Source organism: Chrysemys picta, chromosome 10 (assembly GCF_011386835.1).
Source record: "Chrysemys picta bellii isolate R12L10 chromosome 10, ASM1138683v2, whole genome shotgun sequence".
NCBI classification, from domain to species: Eukaryota; Metazoa; Chordata; order Testudines; family Emydidae; genus Chrysemys; species Chrysemys picta.
Window position 1 is genome coordinate 36,156,900 of NC_088800.1, and position 19,410 is coordinate 36,176,309.

A 19,410-nucleotide genomic window follows, 5' to 3' on the forward strand; every position below is an offset into this window, starting at 1 on the left:
AAACAAATCCTTACATTAGTAACACCTTTGATTATTAACAGTGAGATTTTTTTAAAGTTCTATTTGTCATTCTTTATGCTCTGTTTACTTTTTGACGTTTTCACAGAATGGACAATAAAAGTCAGTTAAGCAAGTTTTGCTTTCAGATTCTTAGTGCTGCAATACCTGGATTTCAAACTTTACAGGAGAATATTTGTTTTTAAATAGCTATTTAAACTGGAATTTTAACATTTCTATTGGCCTTTGGATTTATAAAAACTTCATTAAAAAACAAACAAACAGAATGTAAGTTGAGAGTCCCTTTTAGCATAGTCACTTGTTTAAAGAAAGCAACCCGACACCCTATATGCATATTTTCAGTTTAGAAGAGCAACAATTTAAATTCAGGACATTTCCTTGGGACTAGTGACCATTGGCATAGCTCCTCCCACTTGAACATTATTCTTGAAACTGATCCAAGTCTTGTTTGGTTTACTTAGTGGTAGTCACTACTTTGTTTAAACACATCTAGAAAGAAAAATAATCAGGTTTCTTACCTTTTCACAGTTGGTACCAGCTACTAAACAAGATATTTCACCTCCAAGCCGCTTTGCTGCACTGATAGCATTTAGTGTAATGGGTGTAAGAGACTCATTTGTGTGTTCAGCTATTACCAATGTACTCTGAAATCTCTGGAGCAATGAGGCCTTAAAAAAGAAAAGAAAACAAAAAAACACAGGGTTAACATTAAATGTGGAAGGAACAAACAATATTTTATAGTATTTTACAGAGACCACCTAGTGCCTTATAGAAAGCATTTCATTTGTACAAAACTACATTAACCAGTAACACTGAACAGACCAACTGAACTAACAGATATTTTTAATAAAGCAGTTTGAAGGTACCAGGCACTAAGCAAGTGACAATCTTCTGAACTTCAGGCTATATACTGCATAGCCATTTTGAGATGATAGGAAGATACTGGTCAGGACTAGGGATAACAATTTTATAAACCAGATTTTTTTAGGTCAGTTGATCAGCCTGGTTAAATGCCTTAAATGGGTTGTTGAGCACATGGAAGTAATTTAAGAATTTGGATGGTTGTAGGATGAAATCCACAAGGGAAAGGAAGCAGGACATAATGGGAGGGAATCAGAGGACACACTGCTATAAGGCAAGTAGATAATTATTTGCTTGAAACAATAAATATATTTTTCAAGCAAAGCTTTGACTGAAATCCTAGAGAAAGAACCTGCACTTATTTTATTTTTTAAAAATATTGTATTCTTACTTTACCTTTATTAATTGTTGGGAATTGGGAAAACAAACCAATAATTAGGGTCTTAGGCAGGTTTGCAGTCTAAAGAAACCATAATAAAAACGTCTATTGGACTGTATCAGACTTGAATCTAAGTAATATATTTTATTTTAAAATGTTCAACCCTTTTCTGATGATTCAAACAATATCCCAGTAGAGTCCAATATGGCTACTTAAAATAATCACTTGACCGACCTACTTACTATATTCTCTGGTCATTCTTTAGAACTTGTTCTGGAGCACTTTACAAATCAAAACAAAATTGCAAAAACAGGAAGAGGATCAAACTGAAATGTACAAAGGATTCTAAACATTGTTACTTTGTTTCACTGCATTTCACTAATACTTCAGTTTAGTTTGACTACAGCCTCTTTACATATAAAAGGTTAATTTAGCCAAGCACTGGCCACTCACAAATCATACACAAAATCACAGAACACTATTGCAGGTAGCCTTTTGGATTAACTATATGGACTGGTTGCCTAACACAGTGCATTAAAAAAAATAAAACCACCTGCATTGTTTTCCAAAGGATTTAAGTCATGATATATTTAAGTCTCTCCCTATCAACACATAAGACCAGGCATTTCCTGCACACCTAGTGCCACATAGCCCCACAAGGACAATGCACCCAAGAGGATCCTCCAAGATCTTTACTGTATGGGAGGATACAAGGGAAGAGGTATCATCTGCCTTCACAGTGCCACTTCTTACCCCTGCTCCAAGGACACTCCCTAGAGCAGTGGTCCCCAACCTTTTTTGTCTGGCAGGTGCCAGACAACGAGCCACCGCAGACTGTGGCTGGCGGACAAGCATCAGCCGAAATGCCACCGAGAAGTGGCAATGTCAATAGGCGTTGCCGCCAAAATGCTGCCACCAAGCAACGTCATCCAGAGGTGTCGCCGAAAATCGGCAGCACTTCAGCGGTGAGGCCTCTGCATGACGCTGCTTGTCGGCGGCATTTCAGCGGATACTCGTCCGCCGGCCAGTACGTGGGTGCACATAGATGCCCCAGAGGGCGCCATGGTGCCCGCGGGCACCACGTTGGGGACCACTGCCCTAGAGTCAGGGTCCTTTGGAGTCTGCTCAGGAGGTAATACAGCTGTGCTAACAGGTCCAGGAGAAGAAGCTGCCTGGGGCCAAAAGGTGGTGTAAAGGTACAAGAGCTACAGTGGGTTTTGATCATGAACCTTATCCCTTACGTCAGGGGTAGGCAACCTGCGGCACGCGAGCTGATTTTCAGTGGCGCTCACACTGCCCGGGTCCTGGCCACCGGTCGAGGTGGCTCTGCATTTTAATTTAATTTTAAATGAAGCTTCTTAAATGTTTTAAAAACCTTATTTACTTTACATACAATAGCTTAGTTATATATTATAGACTTATAGAAAGAGACCTTCTAAAAACGTTAAAATGTATCACACAAAACCTTAAATTAGAGTGAATAAATGAAGACTCGGCACACCACTTCTGAAAGGTTGCCGACCCCTGCCTTATGTTAGCATTCCTAATATGATAGGAATAGAAATGATCTATTGGAATTTCCATGCAGAAAACCTGAGTTTTCTTTCCCATACCCTCAAAGGGGAACCCAGAAGTTTTAGGAAGTAAAATATCCAGAAGTGAATACAGAAGATGAAAGTACTCAATGACTATCACCACGGCAATGCATTATTAAATTGCAATTTATTTTAGATTTTTAGGTTTCTATTCTTTAGGTTTGTTTTAGTCTACAAAAGTACCATTTATTATTTTGGTGCTTTTCATACAGTGAATGCTGAAATTTTAAAATACTGCTGAGTGGGTACAACATATACTGTTTTTGCAACGTTTATTACCTATAATGCTACTGTAATACTCTTAGAAATCTCAGTCATGTTGCTCTGTAAGTACTGTATAATAAAAATTCAGGTGCATATGGATCAGCCAGCTGCCTAGCCAAAGTTTTAAATGTGTGTTTTTAATTAATGTTTGAAAAAAATTACCTTCACATCAACAATAAAGACCTTTGCACTCTGGCCATTTGAATACCAATTGTTTCAAGTGACACATTGTAGTGCTCAGGTCATCTTTCAGGAAACCTATTTATGTGAATGACCATGGCAGGCAAAAAGAGAATGGCTACTGAGGATGCAGTGGAGAATAAAATAAAGACCATGGGCAGATTTTCAGATATACCAAACACCCCAAACTTGCACCAAAGTCAACAAGAACTGAAAATGCTCAACAGCATCAAAAATCATGCCACATAGTAAAATAAGTAAAGGCACAGCAAGAATAGATTCTGAAGAGGAAAAAAAAAAAAAAAAGAGAGAGAGAGCACGCCTTTAGTGAAAGACTACTAGATATTAGAAAAATCAAATACGGGTCTGCTAGGCATGCAGAAAAATTAAAAGTTACATTTATACCCTCTTTCACCCAAGGATCTCAAATATTTTTATAAAAATGTGGGAAATAGTATTGAATTTATAGATATGTTGAGTCCAAAATAGATCTAAGAAGATCTTTTGTGCAATAAAAAAGCATTATTGAAATCTGAAAAAGGTCAACAGCTTTTACCCTCCAATCTTTAAGGCCAAAACAAGGAGTTGGAAGCAGCACAAAAAGAATGAACTAACATTCAAAATATTTTTCTTCTCTGATGTCACCCCATCATACAGAGAGAGAACTAGTAGGTTTTTTGCATCCCCATTTGGGTAAAAATACCAATACTGAGTATTTACATGTTTGTAAACTTTAAAAACCCCAATAAAAAGGAAAACTTAGAAATAGGTAAGGCATAACTTTATCCAAACAACCTGATGAATCATTATTTTAACACAGTGGTCCCCAACCTTTTTCGTCTGGCGAGCCACGGAGGACCGTGGCGGCGGATGAGCATCCGCCAAAATGCCACCGAGAAGCAGCAGCATCCAGAGGCGTCGCCGCCGAAATGCCACCAAAAATCGGCAGCATTTCAGCAGCAACGCCTCTGGATGACGCTGCTTCTCGGCGGCATTTCGGCGGATGCTCGTCCGCTGGCCAGTACGCGGGTGCACTTAGACATCCCGCAGGCACCGAGTTGGGGACCCCTCCTCTAACATGTAACTTGGAAATAAAGTATCCACAGAACAATGTTTTATGACGTTATTAGGGCACTAATTTAAGACAAAAATTAATGGAGTCATTAAAATACTAATATCATATAGGTATCCTACCACCAACGTGCCTTACCTAGAATGTGTCTTACCAGTCATCACTATTTACTTGTAGGGGAGTAATGGAGTTTTCCTTAGCACACATTAGAAATCAACTGCTTTTGGATATAGGACCTGTGGCTGCCTAATTTTAGTAAGTTTCTTCTACCATTACCTTCTTATTTAGATATTTGCAGGATTCTTCATTCAGAAAAGAGCTCCTCTGAAATTTATGACATTTCTCGATTATCCCCTTTCCCCACCACTCCCCACCAAGATACCCTATTTTGCAGCAGACACCTCTCAATCTAATTTAAGACTATGACCCGGTTTATCTTAATCAATAGTTTCTCCATTTTAAAGATATCCTAATTTGTAAAAGCAGCTCAATAAAAGTTGCATTAAGTAGAAAATTATATTCTAGAATACCTCAAATTGGCTTTTTCCCTGTTTTTTTAAGAGAATCAAACCTAGAGGACATAAAAAGATGAGGCAAATGTGTTTTACCACCAATGGAGAGTCCAGGATTTTAGTACAGAAAGAAAGTCACCAATATTTGAAATTCCTTCTCACCATCCACATGACCTCCCAAAACTTCACTGAAATCAATTGGTCACAACTCCATTTCAATCAGTGGAGTCACATCCACTTTCAACAGGGGTGAATTTGGTCTTTTACATCTGTTTAGTTTCAACTGAACAGTAGAACAAATAGATTATACCTTATCCCTATATAAACAGGCCACTGGAGCTTCCTCTGCAGTAAACAAGTTGAAAGTCCAGGTTCCTTGGCACTGTTTTGTGCTCTTATTTACAAAGCCACTTATACAGTATATTTAAATATGATCCCCATGACAGCTGATATCAGAGCAGGATTCTTCCATTGAAATTCCCTGCCCCTCTTCTTTGTTGCATAGGATAAATATTTTGAAATTACTAGTTTCTCCTTATCCTTCATACTTTACAAATGCTCCCTGTTTAAAAAAATGCAGGGAAGAGAGTCTTGATCACAATATTGCTAATATACTTCATCTTACAAATTAAAGAACGAGAGTGCAAAAGTTGACAAACAAGGAATTTGGCTTTGTGTTTCCCATTTTGTGGAACTTGGAACTCTAAATTGGTCATAAGGGATTATTATTTATACTGTAATAGCACACAACCGAGGGGCTGTACAGATATACAGGAAAAGATCATCCCTGTCCCAAACAGCCTTTAATCTAAAAATACAAAAAACACAAACAAATTGGTTAGGATAACAGTTTGTATCTTTTAAAAAACAGTGAAACTAATATGACACCCTGTCCACTGCCCCTGTACTAAATCATTGTTTGTTACTGACAAAATCCATTGATATAGCCATAGTATTAATACTTTGCACTTCCATACCACTTAACATTTGAGAATCTCAAAGGACATTATAAATAAAGCTTGTCACCATTTTACCAAAAGGGATACTTAGGTAGGTGGCCTGTAAGTAACTTGCTTAACGTCCTTCCCCCTACAGCATAATAGATTAGATAAAATATGTCCTTCACCCACCCACCAAGTAACCCTGAGTAGTCACCTAGTTGTAAAGCTTAGCAACATACAAGCTGGAACACAGAGTATGATGCAACAAAAAGTAAATAACCTTCTATGGCCTAACATATAAAAGTGCTCAGATCCCACCTTTACATGCAAGCCTCCCAGTTAAATTAGTTTAAGCTCAATCCTGCAAAGAAAATACATGCATTCAAGTCCCACTGCAGTCAACTGGAGGTGACTATCTACTTTACTGTGGTATTAAGGCATATTCCCACTCTCTGCCTATTTTATCACCACAAATCTGGCTAAGCCTCCCCTTTACACACACATGACTTTTTACAAACTCTTAGAAGATCCAGTCACTAAAACCAAGAGTCTTTTACAGCTGCAGTAATTTTCCTTCCTCAGTGGGCTACGCAGGGTTTTTAATCAATGAAAATGAGAGTCCTGGATCCCTGCTCAGAGTAAATGCAGACCAGGACAACTTTTTAGCCTTTTGCTATTAGATGAATGTTTTATTTGACATGAGCCATTATTTGAAGTGAGATAAAAACACATCTCCATAGACTGATTAAGAACTTGTCAAGCCTGTCCAGAGTATGAAAGGGGCACTCTTGCATAATGCAATATAAATTAGACCAAACAAACCTCTTGCGCTGCCTTTTCCTCGCTTGTGTGGTCTTAAATGATGCCCCAAACCTACCAGTAATCAGTTGTTCTCCAAGTCCACCAAGGGCATGGTAAAATGTAACAACAGGCTTAGTTTGCAGCAAGGGAGATTTGGGTTAGATAGGAGGAAAAGTTTTCCAACTCTAAGGATAGTTAAGCACTGGAACAGGTTTCCAACCCCCCAGCACTGGAGGGTTTTGAGAACAGGTCGGACAAACACCTGGCAGGGATGGTCTGGGTTTACTTGGCCCTGGCCCAGCGCAGGGGATGGGCTAGGTGCCCTCCTGAGCTGCCTGCCAGCGCCAGGCTGTGGCTGGGACCACGGGCCCTGTGGGCGGCTGGCGTCTCCCTGGCTCTGGGTGACCTTTGGCCCAGCTCGGGGCCGAGTCAGGCAGCTCCCCAGGACGGATAGGGTGGGGGGAGCCAGCGCTGAAGCGGGGCCGGCCGTATGGGCCCCCGGGAAGGGCTCCAAGGGGGGCGCAGCTCCCCTGCCCGGCGCTGAGGGGGAGACGCTGCTCCCTGCGGAGCGGGCCCCGACCGCCGCGCCGCACTCACCGCCCGCCTCAGGCGCCGAGCCCCGACCGCCAGCAACATGGCGACTCCCTCCGGGACCCTCTCACCCCGCCTCAGCAGCACCCACCCGAGCCGGTTGGGCGAGGCAGAGATCTCGCGAGAGCTGCTGAGGGACAACGTGACTTGGAATCCTGCCTTTTCCCATTGGCCAGCGCGCACAGCCAATCAGAGGAGGCGGGAAGTTTCTTGGGCTCTTTGAGTTCCTAGGGCGGCGCGCGCGTGCGGGGTGAGAAATGAGGTTCGAGGCGGACTCCCGGCCAGCTCTTGTGTTGCTCGCTGAGTCACTAGCCCAGATAACACAGCAGCCCCAAGGCCCTGCCATGGCTGCGCCTCGGTGCAGCTTTGCAGTCCGTGGGTCAGTGTGCGCGGTGCGGTGCGGTGCGGTGCATCGCTTATATTCAGGGGAGGAAAAGTTGGCAAAACTAGACATGGGCACAAATCGAGACCCCAGCTTGAGAAACGGTTGGATCCACAGTCAAAAATGTACAGCTTGGGCCTACCTACAGTCAGCACTCATCCGTCTGCCAGGGACACCCCGGAGCATAAAAAGTGGACTCTCAAACAAGACTGTGACTGCTAACCATCCTTGCTGCTCCTTCTACAGTTAGGGTGATTAAGCAACTCAAACTCCCCATTAGTTTCCTGGATGCAGGCCAGCAGTTATAGCAAAACGAATATCCAACTGGTCCCAGCTTTGCATACGTCTAAAAAAATTAAACTTAAAAATGGGGGGGGAGTGTATTATCCCATTAACCACATGGATGTAAACTTTATGAGATTATTAGTTCTTTCTTTGTATTACATAAGCCAAATATAAAGATTCAAGGTTGTGATCTTAAGCGCACACACAAGCTTTTCTTATTGTTACATGCTTAAAAAAAAACCCACACCTTTCCACTGCTGATAATGCAAATGTTTGAGAACTAGCCAGAAACTTTTACAGGCAGAGACAAAGATGATCTAACAAACATTTTTGGCATCTTAAGTAGTATCATATAATATATAATTATGCCAATTCCATCCTGAAGGGTCTAAATATGGTTCCCAGGCATCACTTAGGAAAGGAACCAAAGAGGTTGTCCTTTGTGCTAATGTTGGAGAAGGAAGCTATACGCTGTATGGACTGGGTTCAGAATCCAAGAATGGGAAGACTAGAATGGATTCATCCAGCAATTGAACAAGAACCATACAGGATCCAGATGGCAGGGAGCACAAATGGACAACCATCTACATAATACTGAGGAATAATGGTGAGCATTATATCCTCCTCTTGACCAGATTTAATAAAAAAAATTACGATATGGTAAAAAAATCTGAATCAGTTTTTCTGATATCTCTTTTATTCACGTGTTTGTTTTTGCCAAGAGTTAAATAAAGTTTTTAAAGAGGAATAACACCTCTGGAAGTGAAGTTATACAGACAAGTATCCAGAATCAGACTGAAATTCTTCCACATTGTACAAAGCTAAAGTAAAGAGGAGGAGGAAATCCTCTGGTGTAGTCTGCAGTACTGCTATTGAAGGTTGTGGGCAGCAACAACCTCTGCAGCCACTGTGCCCTCCACAATGCAGAGTATAATTAATGTATTCACACTGATAATTCCACTCCCTTTCCCAAACCTCTTGCCAATTATCATAAATAGCACACCTGTAGAGCACAGCTTCACAGAGCATAGGAGGGTCCAGAACCTCCTCTCCTGCTGCTGGTCCTGCTCCAATGCCATGCACCTTGTATAGTAATTTATACCAATGCAAAGTAGATTAAGACTGAGTGTAGAATACTACCAAATCAGAATGGCAGTATCTTATACCCAATTTGTACAGTGTAAATTGCAGAAGTGGCTAGACAGAAGAATCAAAACCTCTTCTTTTAGAACACAAGTGAAGGCACCTTGGTACATTTGCACAACTTGTCATGTGTCGTTCTTAGCCTAAATGTTTCCTGCCCTAAATTGTTGGGCAGCGTAGTGTTGGTGTGCATTGCAGCCCATCATGTGCCAGTAATGTATGTTTTCCCATTAAGGATAATGGCCTAAGTCTGTCCATAAGAGCCCTGTGCCATGTTTGATCTGACATGCCCAGTTCAGTCAGGCTGATGTTGACATTGCTGGGCCATCTTCCATTCTGTCTGGGAGCCGGACAGGCCGAAGACCTGACTACAAACTGTGTTGAACAGAGCAGAGGCATTAGTAAGCTCTTAAGTTCTCCCCTATCCTTCCTACACATTGCAAAGTTGAACAAAGCCATAGAAAATGGAAGGTGGCTATGAGCAATGTTCCTCCCTCCACACAGCAGAAGAGCCATGCAGCTGGCATACCATGTGAAAAAGGGAGTATGGCCAAGGTGGGAAAGGACCTGGCAACAGCCACACTAAGTACCATGTTCCATTGTGAAAGCTATATATATTACACAAAAACTTGTGGAAATGTAATGCTGCTTGAAGGAGGCTAGAGTGGCAGGTCAGATACCACTGTGGGCAGAGCAGCAACTGTCAATATGGCTACCTCAACCCCATGTGTTGCCATACTTTGGGGGACAAAGGGGAGTATAGATGCCATGGGGCTAGCCAGAGTCCATGTGCGTTGAGGCTTGGTTTCTCATAGATTAACAGCTCATCACTGCCTTTCTTGGGCCCTGCCTCATGACTGCAACACAATCCCACTGGCCCCATGGCCTAGTAGGAGGTAGTTTATTTACGTAATCATGGATCTCAAAGAAACACAGAGCTTTCGTATTTTGTTCCTCTCTGTGCATTTCTACACAGAAGGGGAATATATGGTGTTTGGTTCCCAAAGTGAAAAGAAGACTCTTTGTAGCCAAGTTCTGGAAGCCCCTCTAAGCTCCTATTGCCAAAACCAAGAAACCCAACATTTGTATCATAGCAGAGCCTATAGTAAATCTCTCTCACGCATCTGGTATAGACTTACTGAAAAAGAAAGAAAGAAGTGTGGGGGGGGGGAAAGCTCAGCTGTCCACAGGTGCTGGAACATGGGAGGGGAGACAAGCCGTCAAGGCTTTTTCCATACTCCAGAACCTGCCAATTGTCTAAGTCATTTGATGTTTCAAAGACCAGTCAAGTAACACCAGCCCAGTATGGTATCCCCATTACAGAGGACAGATGTATAACTGCTTCAGCCAACGCCCCTTCCTCACGTACAGCATTATAATCATCAGAGGCCACAAAACCCATTTCTGTTTTGGAGAATGGCTCATTTGCTTTTAAAAATTTATAGGTTTTTTAATTTTTAAGGAGCTGAATGTATTTTACTCAGGATTATATTTCATTTAACAATATGAAACTGATTAAAGGAAAGTTCAGCAAAATATGGTTTGCATCCTTGCTCTGTCCCTGCTATATAGAGAAAACAGATGATACACAGCAATTCCAGAGCAAATGAGTCAATCTTCCTGCGACAAACTGCAAAGCCCAAGTAAAATGGCTTTGTGGAGGGGTGCTTCTCAAGAGATGAAATCCTCCCTCCCAAACTGTATAGTGCCAGCAGAATCTCACTACAGCCATGATTGCAGGCACGGAGTTACAGCACATTCTGTAACAATTGTGCCCCCACCCAAGGGGTGAAGGGATTGGCCAGTAGATTCACATTGACACAAATCTAATGGACACGGCCATGTCCCTCTCTAACAAACACCTTCTGCACCTCTCTATGCGCTACTACATTAGGAAATCCATAGAGCAAAATTCTATGAGACACTGTAGAGCTCCCTTTGTGGATTCCTTACAGCCTGCCCCCACAGTGCAGTAGAACCACTACCCTTCAGGTAGTATATGCCCATACAAGAGGCAAGATCTGCCCCATGGTAATTGTTTAATTGTTACCTTAGCTGTTGTTTCTCTCCACCCAATTTATTTTCAATACCATTCTTGGAGAGCAACCAACCTGAGTTTAGCTTAGCGCTTATACAGCACTTGCCATCTGACAATCTCAAATACTTTATGAATTTTTCCCATTGTCCCCATTTTACAGATAGGGAAATTGAGGCACGGAGACATTAAGTCTTCCATTTTCAGGTGGCCACTAATTCTGCATAACTCATATATTGGCTGTCCAAGTTGAGACACAGGTATCTCAGGCTAGGCAGCCATAATTAGTGGCCATCTTTGAATCTATGGACCTAAGTGACTTTCCCAAGGCTGCATAGCAAGTCATTAGTACAATGGTGGGCAAACTTTTGGGCCCAAGGGCAATTGTATGGCAGGCCATGAATGCTCACAAAATTGGGGGTTGGGGTGCGGGAGGGAGTGAGGGCTCTGGCTGGGGGTGCGGGCTCTGTGGTGGGGCCAGAAATGAAGAGTTGAGTTTGTGGGAGGAGGGGCCGGGCTGGGGCCGGGGTGCATGGGGGGTGAGGGCTCCAGCTGGGAGTGTGGGCTCTGGGGTGCGGCTGGGGATGAGGGTTTGGGGTACAGGAGGGTGCTCCGGGTTGGGACCAAGGGGTTTGGAGGGAAGGGGGGGAGATCAGGGCTGCGGCAGGGAGTTGGGGCATGGGAGGGGGTCAGGGGTGCAGTCTCCAGGTGGTGCTTACCTCAAGCAGCTCCCAGATGCAGCGGTATGTCCCGCCTCCGGCTCCTACACGGAGGCACAGTCAGGCAGCTCCGCATGCTGCCCCATCCGCAGGCACCGCCCCTGCAGCTCCCATTGGCCATGGTTCCCAGCCAATGGGAGCTGCGGTGGTGGCACTTGGGGCGGGGGCAGTGTGTGGAGCCCCTTGGCTGCCCCTACGTGTAGGAGCCATGCTCCTGCTTTTGGTAGCCACGCGGAGTGGGGAAAGCCCCCAACCCAACTTCCCGGCTGGAGCGAGGAAAGCCCCAGACCCCGCTCCCCAGCTGGAGTTCGAGGGCCAGATTAAAATGTCTGAAGGGCCGGATGTGGCCCCCAGGTCGTAGTTTGCCCACTCCTGCATTAGTAGCTAGGTCTAGAACACATATCCCTTGACTTCCACGTGTACTTAAAGGAATTCTGATATGGCAAAATTCCATACTACATCATTAACATTGCAGCTTCACTCAGATGGTGCCTGATCTATTTTCCCCTCAGAACAGCCTATATTTAACCATAGAACAGCTTCTATTACAAAGTAGAACTATTACAGATCAGTCTTCCAAACACACAGGGTCAGATTGTGATCTTGGTTACACCAGTGTAAACCCAGCTTCCATTAAATTATTCCAGATTCACACCCACATAACTGAGATCTGAAACAGGCCCACTCTCCTAACAAACAAGATTAACACAGGAATCTACTCCACAGTAAGGACCATACAAATCTCTGCACTTTGTTCTGAGAGCCATGACACTTCCCGAGCAATAATATACATTAGGTTCCACAGAAATATCAGGTATTGTTTTGCTTTTTAAAATTTCCTAGTGGCAAAGGGATGGATTTAAAAATACATTAAGCAAAATACTCCCCTAAAAATCTGCATTGTAGATCTTTGAAAAATGTGGTCACTGAAATCTTGGAGAGACTGACAGTGGCCTCTTCACTTAAGTTATAAATCAAATCAATCAATCCAGCAGTACTAAGAGCTTATGGATTTGTAACACTACAGACTTTAAGATCCTGAAATCAATGAATGGTGTGTCACAAATACAGTTTCTTCCTTATCATTAATATTCTTAGTATTCTCTAACCATTTCACAACAATGCATATTTTCCCCCAAAATGTAAGGGGTTTACAGCATGTTGCTGATTTATCCTACAAATGCATTTCTATGCACCCATCACTGTGATCTTTCTCAGACAAGTGCATAGCACTTCAGCTTTCCCACAACCTACAATGCCAAGAAATACTACAGATCCTACTGCAGAATGTGTCCGAGCGTATTCAGATATTTTGTATTGCTGGACAATTAAATTATGATGATTGTAAAGACGAATGAGATTTGAGACAGCCATTATGGCTATACAGCACATCCCATTTCCTGGCTCTGGTGCGCTGGCAACTGTATAGACCCTGTGACAAGGGCTAGAAGAAGCAAGACTGGAGTGGACTGTGCCCTGCCATTCTTGGCTGATCAGATTGTCCCTAAAGGACTCTTCCAGCTGGCATAAATTAGAGTAGCCTCAGGGCCCTTAGCCTTAAAGTTACTATAACTAGCTCAGTGATGCTAAGGAACCAGCCCTTTAGGTCTCAAGGCTGTTCCCAATTCTCTAAATTCTGGAAAGAATTCACCTCAGAAAAATTGAAAAATGACCAAAAAGTCATCACCAGATCTGATTCTCCTCTCACAATGGTGTGCATAAGAATAACTTCGTGGAGCCACAGTGCTATCAAATTGGGGTTAAATGAAAATAAGTACCACTGATTTCAGGGATGAGGCAACTTCCTCCCATCCCTTCAGAGAGCTGCGTCCTAAAAGGCACAACTGAGCCTTCTATAGAGGAAATTTGCCAAATATTGTTACAATTGCTTTGGAAAATATTTTTACTTAGGAAATCTTTATTAGAAATCTAATAAAAGAAGCACAAATAAATTGAGTATATGATGAAGATGCTCTTTGTGTACCCTTTATTTGACTAAAATGTTTTTAATTAATGTATATTTTACTCATTAAAGTGTGGCACACCCCTTGGTAATCCTATTGTAAGCCCCTACACCCCTCCCCCCAAAAAAAAAAATTAGTGTTCACAGTGCAAAAACAGAAGGCATATTTTGTGGAATCAAGCCTTTAAAAGGAACAAGTATAGGTTTAGAGTATTTATTACTCGACTATAAGGAAATTAACATTAGATCAGCTTTGGCCACATGGTTATCAGTCCAGATAACAGCTCAGAGTAAGTCAAACTCTTTCTTTCTATGCATCTGTTTAATAGCATAAAGTATATTTTGATCAGCAAACTGCTGCTGGCAAACTCTAGGTCAGATTTCAAAGTAAAAGTGCCAGAGATCTAGAAAATGACAGGCTTGATATTATATTTTCTGTTTTTAATGTTAATTTAAAACCCGAATAGCACCTCAAATACATGTAATCTTTATTGAAACTGGCTTGATAAGGATTACATCTTGATGCACAAAGGAAGTCTTTATCACTTATGGCTAGTGTTTTAGGCGCTTATAAAACTGTAATCAGGTAGGGATTATATCAGCATGATCCACATGAAATAGAATAAATCTTTTTGTCATGGTTCAGCTCATCTCCCACATAATGGGTGCTGATAATAAACGGGTAAAACATAAAATACACAGGAACCAATGAAACTGTGGATTCAGAATCCATTGCAAGTAAAGAACATTTTTATACATTTAGAAAGAAAAATGAATGATTAATTAGTGGAAGAAGCCCTGAGTATGGTGCATTGTTATCCAGGATTATTTCATTAGGATCTGCTGACCCAATTTCTTCATTGTAAAGGGAATTACATTTTTTCACACTGTGCAGTTAGATCAATACTGAGGATGGCTCAAACTTGTTTAAATATAGTAGGTTAGTGAAAACACAGCAAAAAACCCTACTCCAGTAACTTAATGACCCACAGGGGAAATGAAACAAGAATGGGTACAAATAATATATATGTTGGAACTGAATTTTGGTTCATGTAAAATACATAATTCCTACAAGACATGGAAACCAGCAAACACGTTCTCATGACTAATGGGTTTAGTAAAGAAGATGACTGCATTTTTTGTTTGTTTTTTAAATAGCAACACCACTTTTTGGTATGGGTCATCCTCAGTTTACGGTTTCTGCAATCATGATGAGTATGGCTGACTTGGAGATAAATTAAAGAGCTTCATTCAGGAGCTCTACCAACAGTTGAAAGGATTCACCTACTAATCTGTCAAAATCCAATAATGTTAAAACAATCAGAATCTGCTTACCACTCTACTGAAGAATTTAAAAATTGAACAGACAGTATCTGCCTACATGACACTACAGGGATGGTCAAAAAGAGAGCAAGACAGCAATGCACCACGAGAGATGAGAAAAATAGAAGAAGAAGGAGTGACGCAAAGTCACTAGAGAAGGTAATTGAGGATAGTTATTGCCATAATTTAAAATTATATTATCCCATTTAATGGAGCAGATAATTCTGTTGTCAAATCATTTAGTCTCCAACCCAAATACTTATGCATGAGAGTAACTTTACACATGTGAGTAATCCCATTGTGGCACTACTCAATGTTTAAAGTTACTCATGTGCATGTTTGCCATGTCAAAGTGCAAATATTGCCCATTTCTGTATATTTCAAGCCTTTTTCATTTTTTCTAATCCAGTTAATATTGATCCTTCCCCACTGACATTCATTTCTGCAGTGCATGAATATTGAAACATAGAAATGAAATGAATGAGACCTCTCTCTATAGGGCCTGATTGTCTTCTCACTTGCACCAGTTTTACACTGGTGGACCTCCACTGACTTACTCCTGATTCACACCAATGTAAGTATAAGTCTCAGCCTGTCTTACAATTAGATTCCTTTATAATAAGATATAATCATATCATCATTTATTATGCCCTTTATGGCATCTTTCATCTGAGTATATCAGAGCAATTTACAATCTTTATTTAAATTAACCTTCACTACTTCCCTTTGAGATTGGGAAGTATCTCCATTTTACAGTTGGGGAAACCGAGGCACAGTGCTGTCACTTGCCTTGTCCAATCATAGAGAGCTGGGAACAGAATCCAGATTTCCAGACGCTGCTCTGATTACTGTGCCACACTGCAGTTTCCCTATAAATGACACTTCCTAATGAAGTTCTAAATGTTGATATTCTTCTGGATAATTAGATAAATAACAATATCATTTCATTTTCTCTTTTGCATATTTTCATAAATCATCATTACCAGGGAGTAAAATCACTAGCCGTAATATAGCGCCTGCTCCCATTTAAGTCAATGGTAAAAGTGGTTCAATGGGAGCAGAATCAGGACCTACTAGGTTATGTAAGAAGGAGTACACATGTTCATGAGTTCATTGATCTAGTTGCAGTATTGCTAGAATTGTTAACCTTTTTGGAAGTGAAGGCTTACATTAAAAAAAAAAGATGGAACCTTCCTTGAAAATATTTGTTGTTCATGCTATTTGTAATGCAATTTGCTCAGGAATATTTATGCTACAGTGGCTCAATAGAAAGACAGCCATCTCTTCCTGTCTGCAGTGCCAAAGCAACATTGTCAACCTAGACTTTTGGCTGTACGCTGCCATCGTTCTGTGTGCAGAGCTCCCATTGAAGTTAATGGGAGTTGTTTGTAAAATTCAATGGCAGAATACACTGCCATTATTTTTTAAACACATATCTGCTTTTTATTACATGGCTAAAGAAGAATCTGCATGCCACTCACTATTCCCTATTCACACTATCCTGAGCCTTTCCCTGTAAATCCAAGAACATCCAGTCTGAGGCCTGGTCTACACTACGGGTTTAGGTCGACTTTAGCAGCATTAAATCGAATTAAGCCTGGACACATCCACACGACGAAGCCCTTTCTTTCGACTTAAAGGGTCCTTTAAACCGGTTTCTTTACACCACCTCCGACGAGGGGATTAGCGATAAAACCGGCCTTTGCGGGTCGGAATTGGGGTAGTGTGGACGGAATTCGACGTTATTGGCCTCCGGGAGCTATCCCACAGTGCTTCATTGTGACCGCTCTGGACAGCACTCTCAACTCAGATGCACTGACCAGGTAGACAGGAAAAGACCCGCGAATGTTTGAATTTCATTTCCTGTTTGCTCAGCGTGGAGAGCACAGGTGACCACGCAGAGCTCATCAGCACAGGTAACCGTGATGGAGTCCCAGGATCGCAAAAGAGCTCCAGCATGGACCGAACGGGAGGTACGGGATCTGCTCGCCATATGGGGAGATGAATCAGTGCTAGCTGAACTCCGTAGCAGTAAAAGAAATGGCAAAGTATTAGAAAAGGTCTCCAAGGCCATGAAGGACCGAGGCCATAACAGGGACACACAGCAGTGCCGCGTGAAAATTAAGGAGCTACGGCAAGCTTACCACAAAGCCAGAGAAGCAAACGGAAGGTCCGGGGCAGAGCCGCAAACTTGCCGCTTCTACGCGGAGCTGCATGCCATTCTAGGGGGTGCAGCCACCACTACCCCAACCGTGTGCTATGACTCTCTCACTGGAGAAACACACAGGGAAGACGGTTCGGGGAACGAGGAAGATGAGGATGGAGGTACTGTAGGTAGCTCACAGCAGCAAGGAAGCGGAGAAACCGGTTTCCCCAACAGCCAGGATATGTTTGTTACCCTGGACCTGGAACCAGTAACCCCCGAACTCACCCAAGACCCTCAGGGCACACAGGAGACCTCTGGTGAGTGTACCTTTGTAAATATTTGTAAACATTACACATGGTTTAAAAGCAAGCGTGTTTAATGATTAATTTGCCCTGGCAATCGCGGCCAGTACATCTACTCGAAAAGTCTGTTAACGTGTATGGGGATGGAGCGGAAATCCTCCAGGGACATCTCCAGAAAGCTCTCCTTTATGTACTCCCAAAGCGTTTGCAAAAGGTTTCTGGGGAGGGCTGCCTTATCCCGTCCGCCATGGTAGGACACTTTACCACGCCAGGCCAGTAGCACGTAGTCTGGAATCATTGCATAACAAAGCATGGCAGCGTATGGTCCCGGTGTTTGCTGGCATGCAGACAATATCCATTCCTTATCTCTCTTTGTTATCCTCAGGAGAGTGATATCATTCACGGTCACCTGGTTGAAATGGGGTGATTTTATTAAGGGGACATTCAGAGGCGCCCGTTCCTGCTCTTCTGAACAGAAATGTTCCCCGCTGTTAACCACGCGGTGGAGGGGAGGGGTGAAGTGATCATCCCAGAGAATCGTGTGTGTGTGTGGAGGGGGTGGTTTACTTGGGTTTGTGCCGCATGTTAACTGGGAAACTGCAGCCCCTCCTTTTACATTGAAAACCCATTTTAAATGGACAACCCAATTCATCCTTGATATGGGAAATGCACTGCTGTTTGAAACCTTTCCTGCATGTTAAGAAGGTTAAAAAAGCCAAAACACTGTGGCCTACCATGGCTGCCTGCAAGCCGAAATATGCGACCTTGTAATGAAAGAGTGTACCCATTGTTCTCTAAAATGTGTCTTTTTTAACCACCTCTCCCTTCTCCTCCACCAGCTGCAAATGTTTCTCCTTCGCAGAGGCTAGTGAACATTAGAAAGAGAAAACGTAGGACGAGGGACGATATGTTCATGGAGATGCAGATGTCCTCCCACGCTAATAGAGCACAGCAGAATGCGTGGAGGCAGTCAATGTCGGACATGAAAAAAGCACAATATGAACGAGAGGAGAGGTGGCGGGCTGAATGGCGGGATGAAAAGAGCAAGTGGCGGGCTGAAGACGATAGGTGGCGTCAGCTTGCAGACAGACGGCAAGAGTCAATGCTCCGTCTGCTGGAGCATCAAACTGATATGCTCGAGCGTATGGTTGAGCTGCAGGAAAGGCAGCAGGAGCAGAGACCGCCGCTACAGCCCCTGTTTAACCAACAGCCCTCCTCCCCAAGTTCCATAGCCTCCTCACCAAGACGCCCAAGAACACGGTGGGGGGGCCTCCATCCACCCAGTCACTCCACCCCAGATGATCGCCCAAGCATCAGAAGGCTGGCCTTCAATAAGAGTTAAAGTTTTAAAATGCAGTGTGTCCTTTTCCATCCCTCCTCCCCCACCCATCCCAGGCTACCTTGGCAATTATCCCCCTACTTCTGTGAGGAACTAATAAAGAATGCATGAATGTGAAAAAACAATGACTTTATTGCCTCTGCAAGCGGTGCTCGAATTGGGGAGGGGAGGGTGGGGTGGGGTGGTTGGTTTACAGGGAAGTAGAGTGAACCGGGTCGGGGGGGGGGTTGGAGGGTTCATCAAGGAGAAACAAACAGAAGTTTCACACAGTAGCCTGGCCAGTCACAAAACTCGTTTTCAAAGCTTCTCTGATGCGCACCGCGCCCTGCTGTGCTCCTCTAACCGCCCTGGTGTCTGGCTGCGCGTAATCAGCGGCCAGGCGAGTTGCCTCAACCTCCCACCCCACCATAAAGGTCTCCCCCTTACTCTCAGAGATATTGTGGAGCGCACAGCAAGCAGCAATAACAATGGGGATATTCTTTTCGCTGAGGTCTGAGCGAGTCAGTAAGCTGCGCCAGTGCACTTTTAAACGTCCAAATGCACATTCCACCACCATTCG

The 19,410-nt window shown here is 42.9% G+C and overlaps 2 protein-coding genes across 5 annotated transcripts in view; one reads left to right on the forward strand and one right to left on the reverse strand.

Moving 5' to 3' along the window:
* Positions 1-7,398, reverse strand: part of ETFA (electron transfer flavoprotein subunit alpha) — a 45,244-nt gene extending 37,846 nt beyond the window's left edge. For 2 of the 4 annotated variants that reach the window (XM_065559567.1, XM_065559566.1), the window contains exons 1-2: positions 7,306-7,398; positions 537-686 (exon numbers count right to left, since the gene is read on the reverse strand). In XM_065559567.1, coding sequence (XP_065415639.1) covers positions 537-686; positions 7,306-7,383 — 228 coding nt within the window. In that variant the 5' untranslated portion in view covers positions 7,384-7,398. Of the gene's footprint in view, positions 1-536; positions 687-7,220 lie in introns of all 4 variants that reach the window. The other 2 variants (XM_005311618.4, XM_065559568.1) reach the window with 2 other exon arrangements.
* A 9,205-nt stretch (positions 7,399-16,603) lies between these two features.
* On the forward strand, positions 16,604-18,973 carry LOC135973960 (uncharacterized). The gene is made up of 2 exons (XM_065559565.1): positions 16,604-17,527; positions 18,352-18,973. Exons 1-2 carry the CDS (start codon positions 16,990-16,992, stop codon positions 18,852-18,854), a joined length of 1,041 nt encoding a protein of 346 aa, XP_065415637.1. The 5' UTR covers positions 16,604-16,989; the 3' UTR covers positions 18,855-18,973.
* Positions 18,974-19,410: the final 437 nt, after the last annotated feature.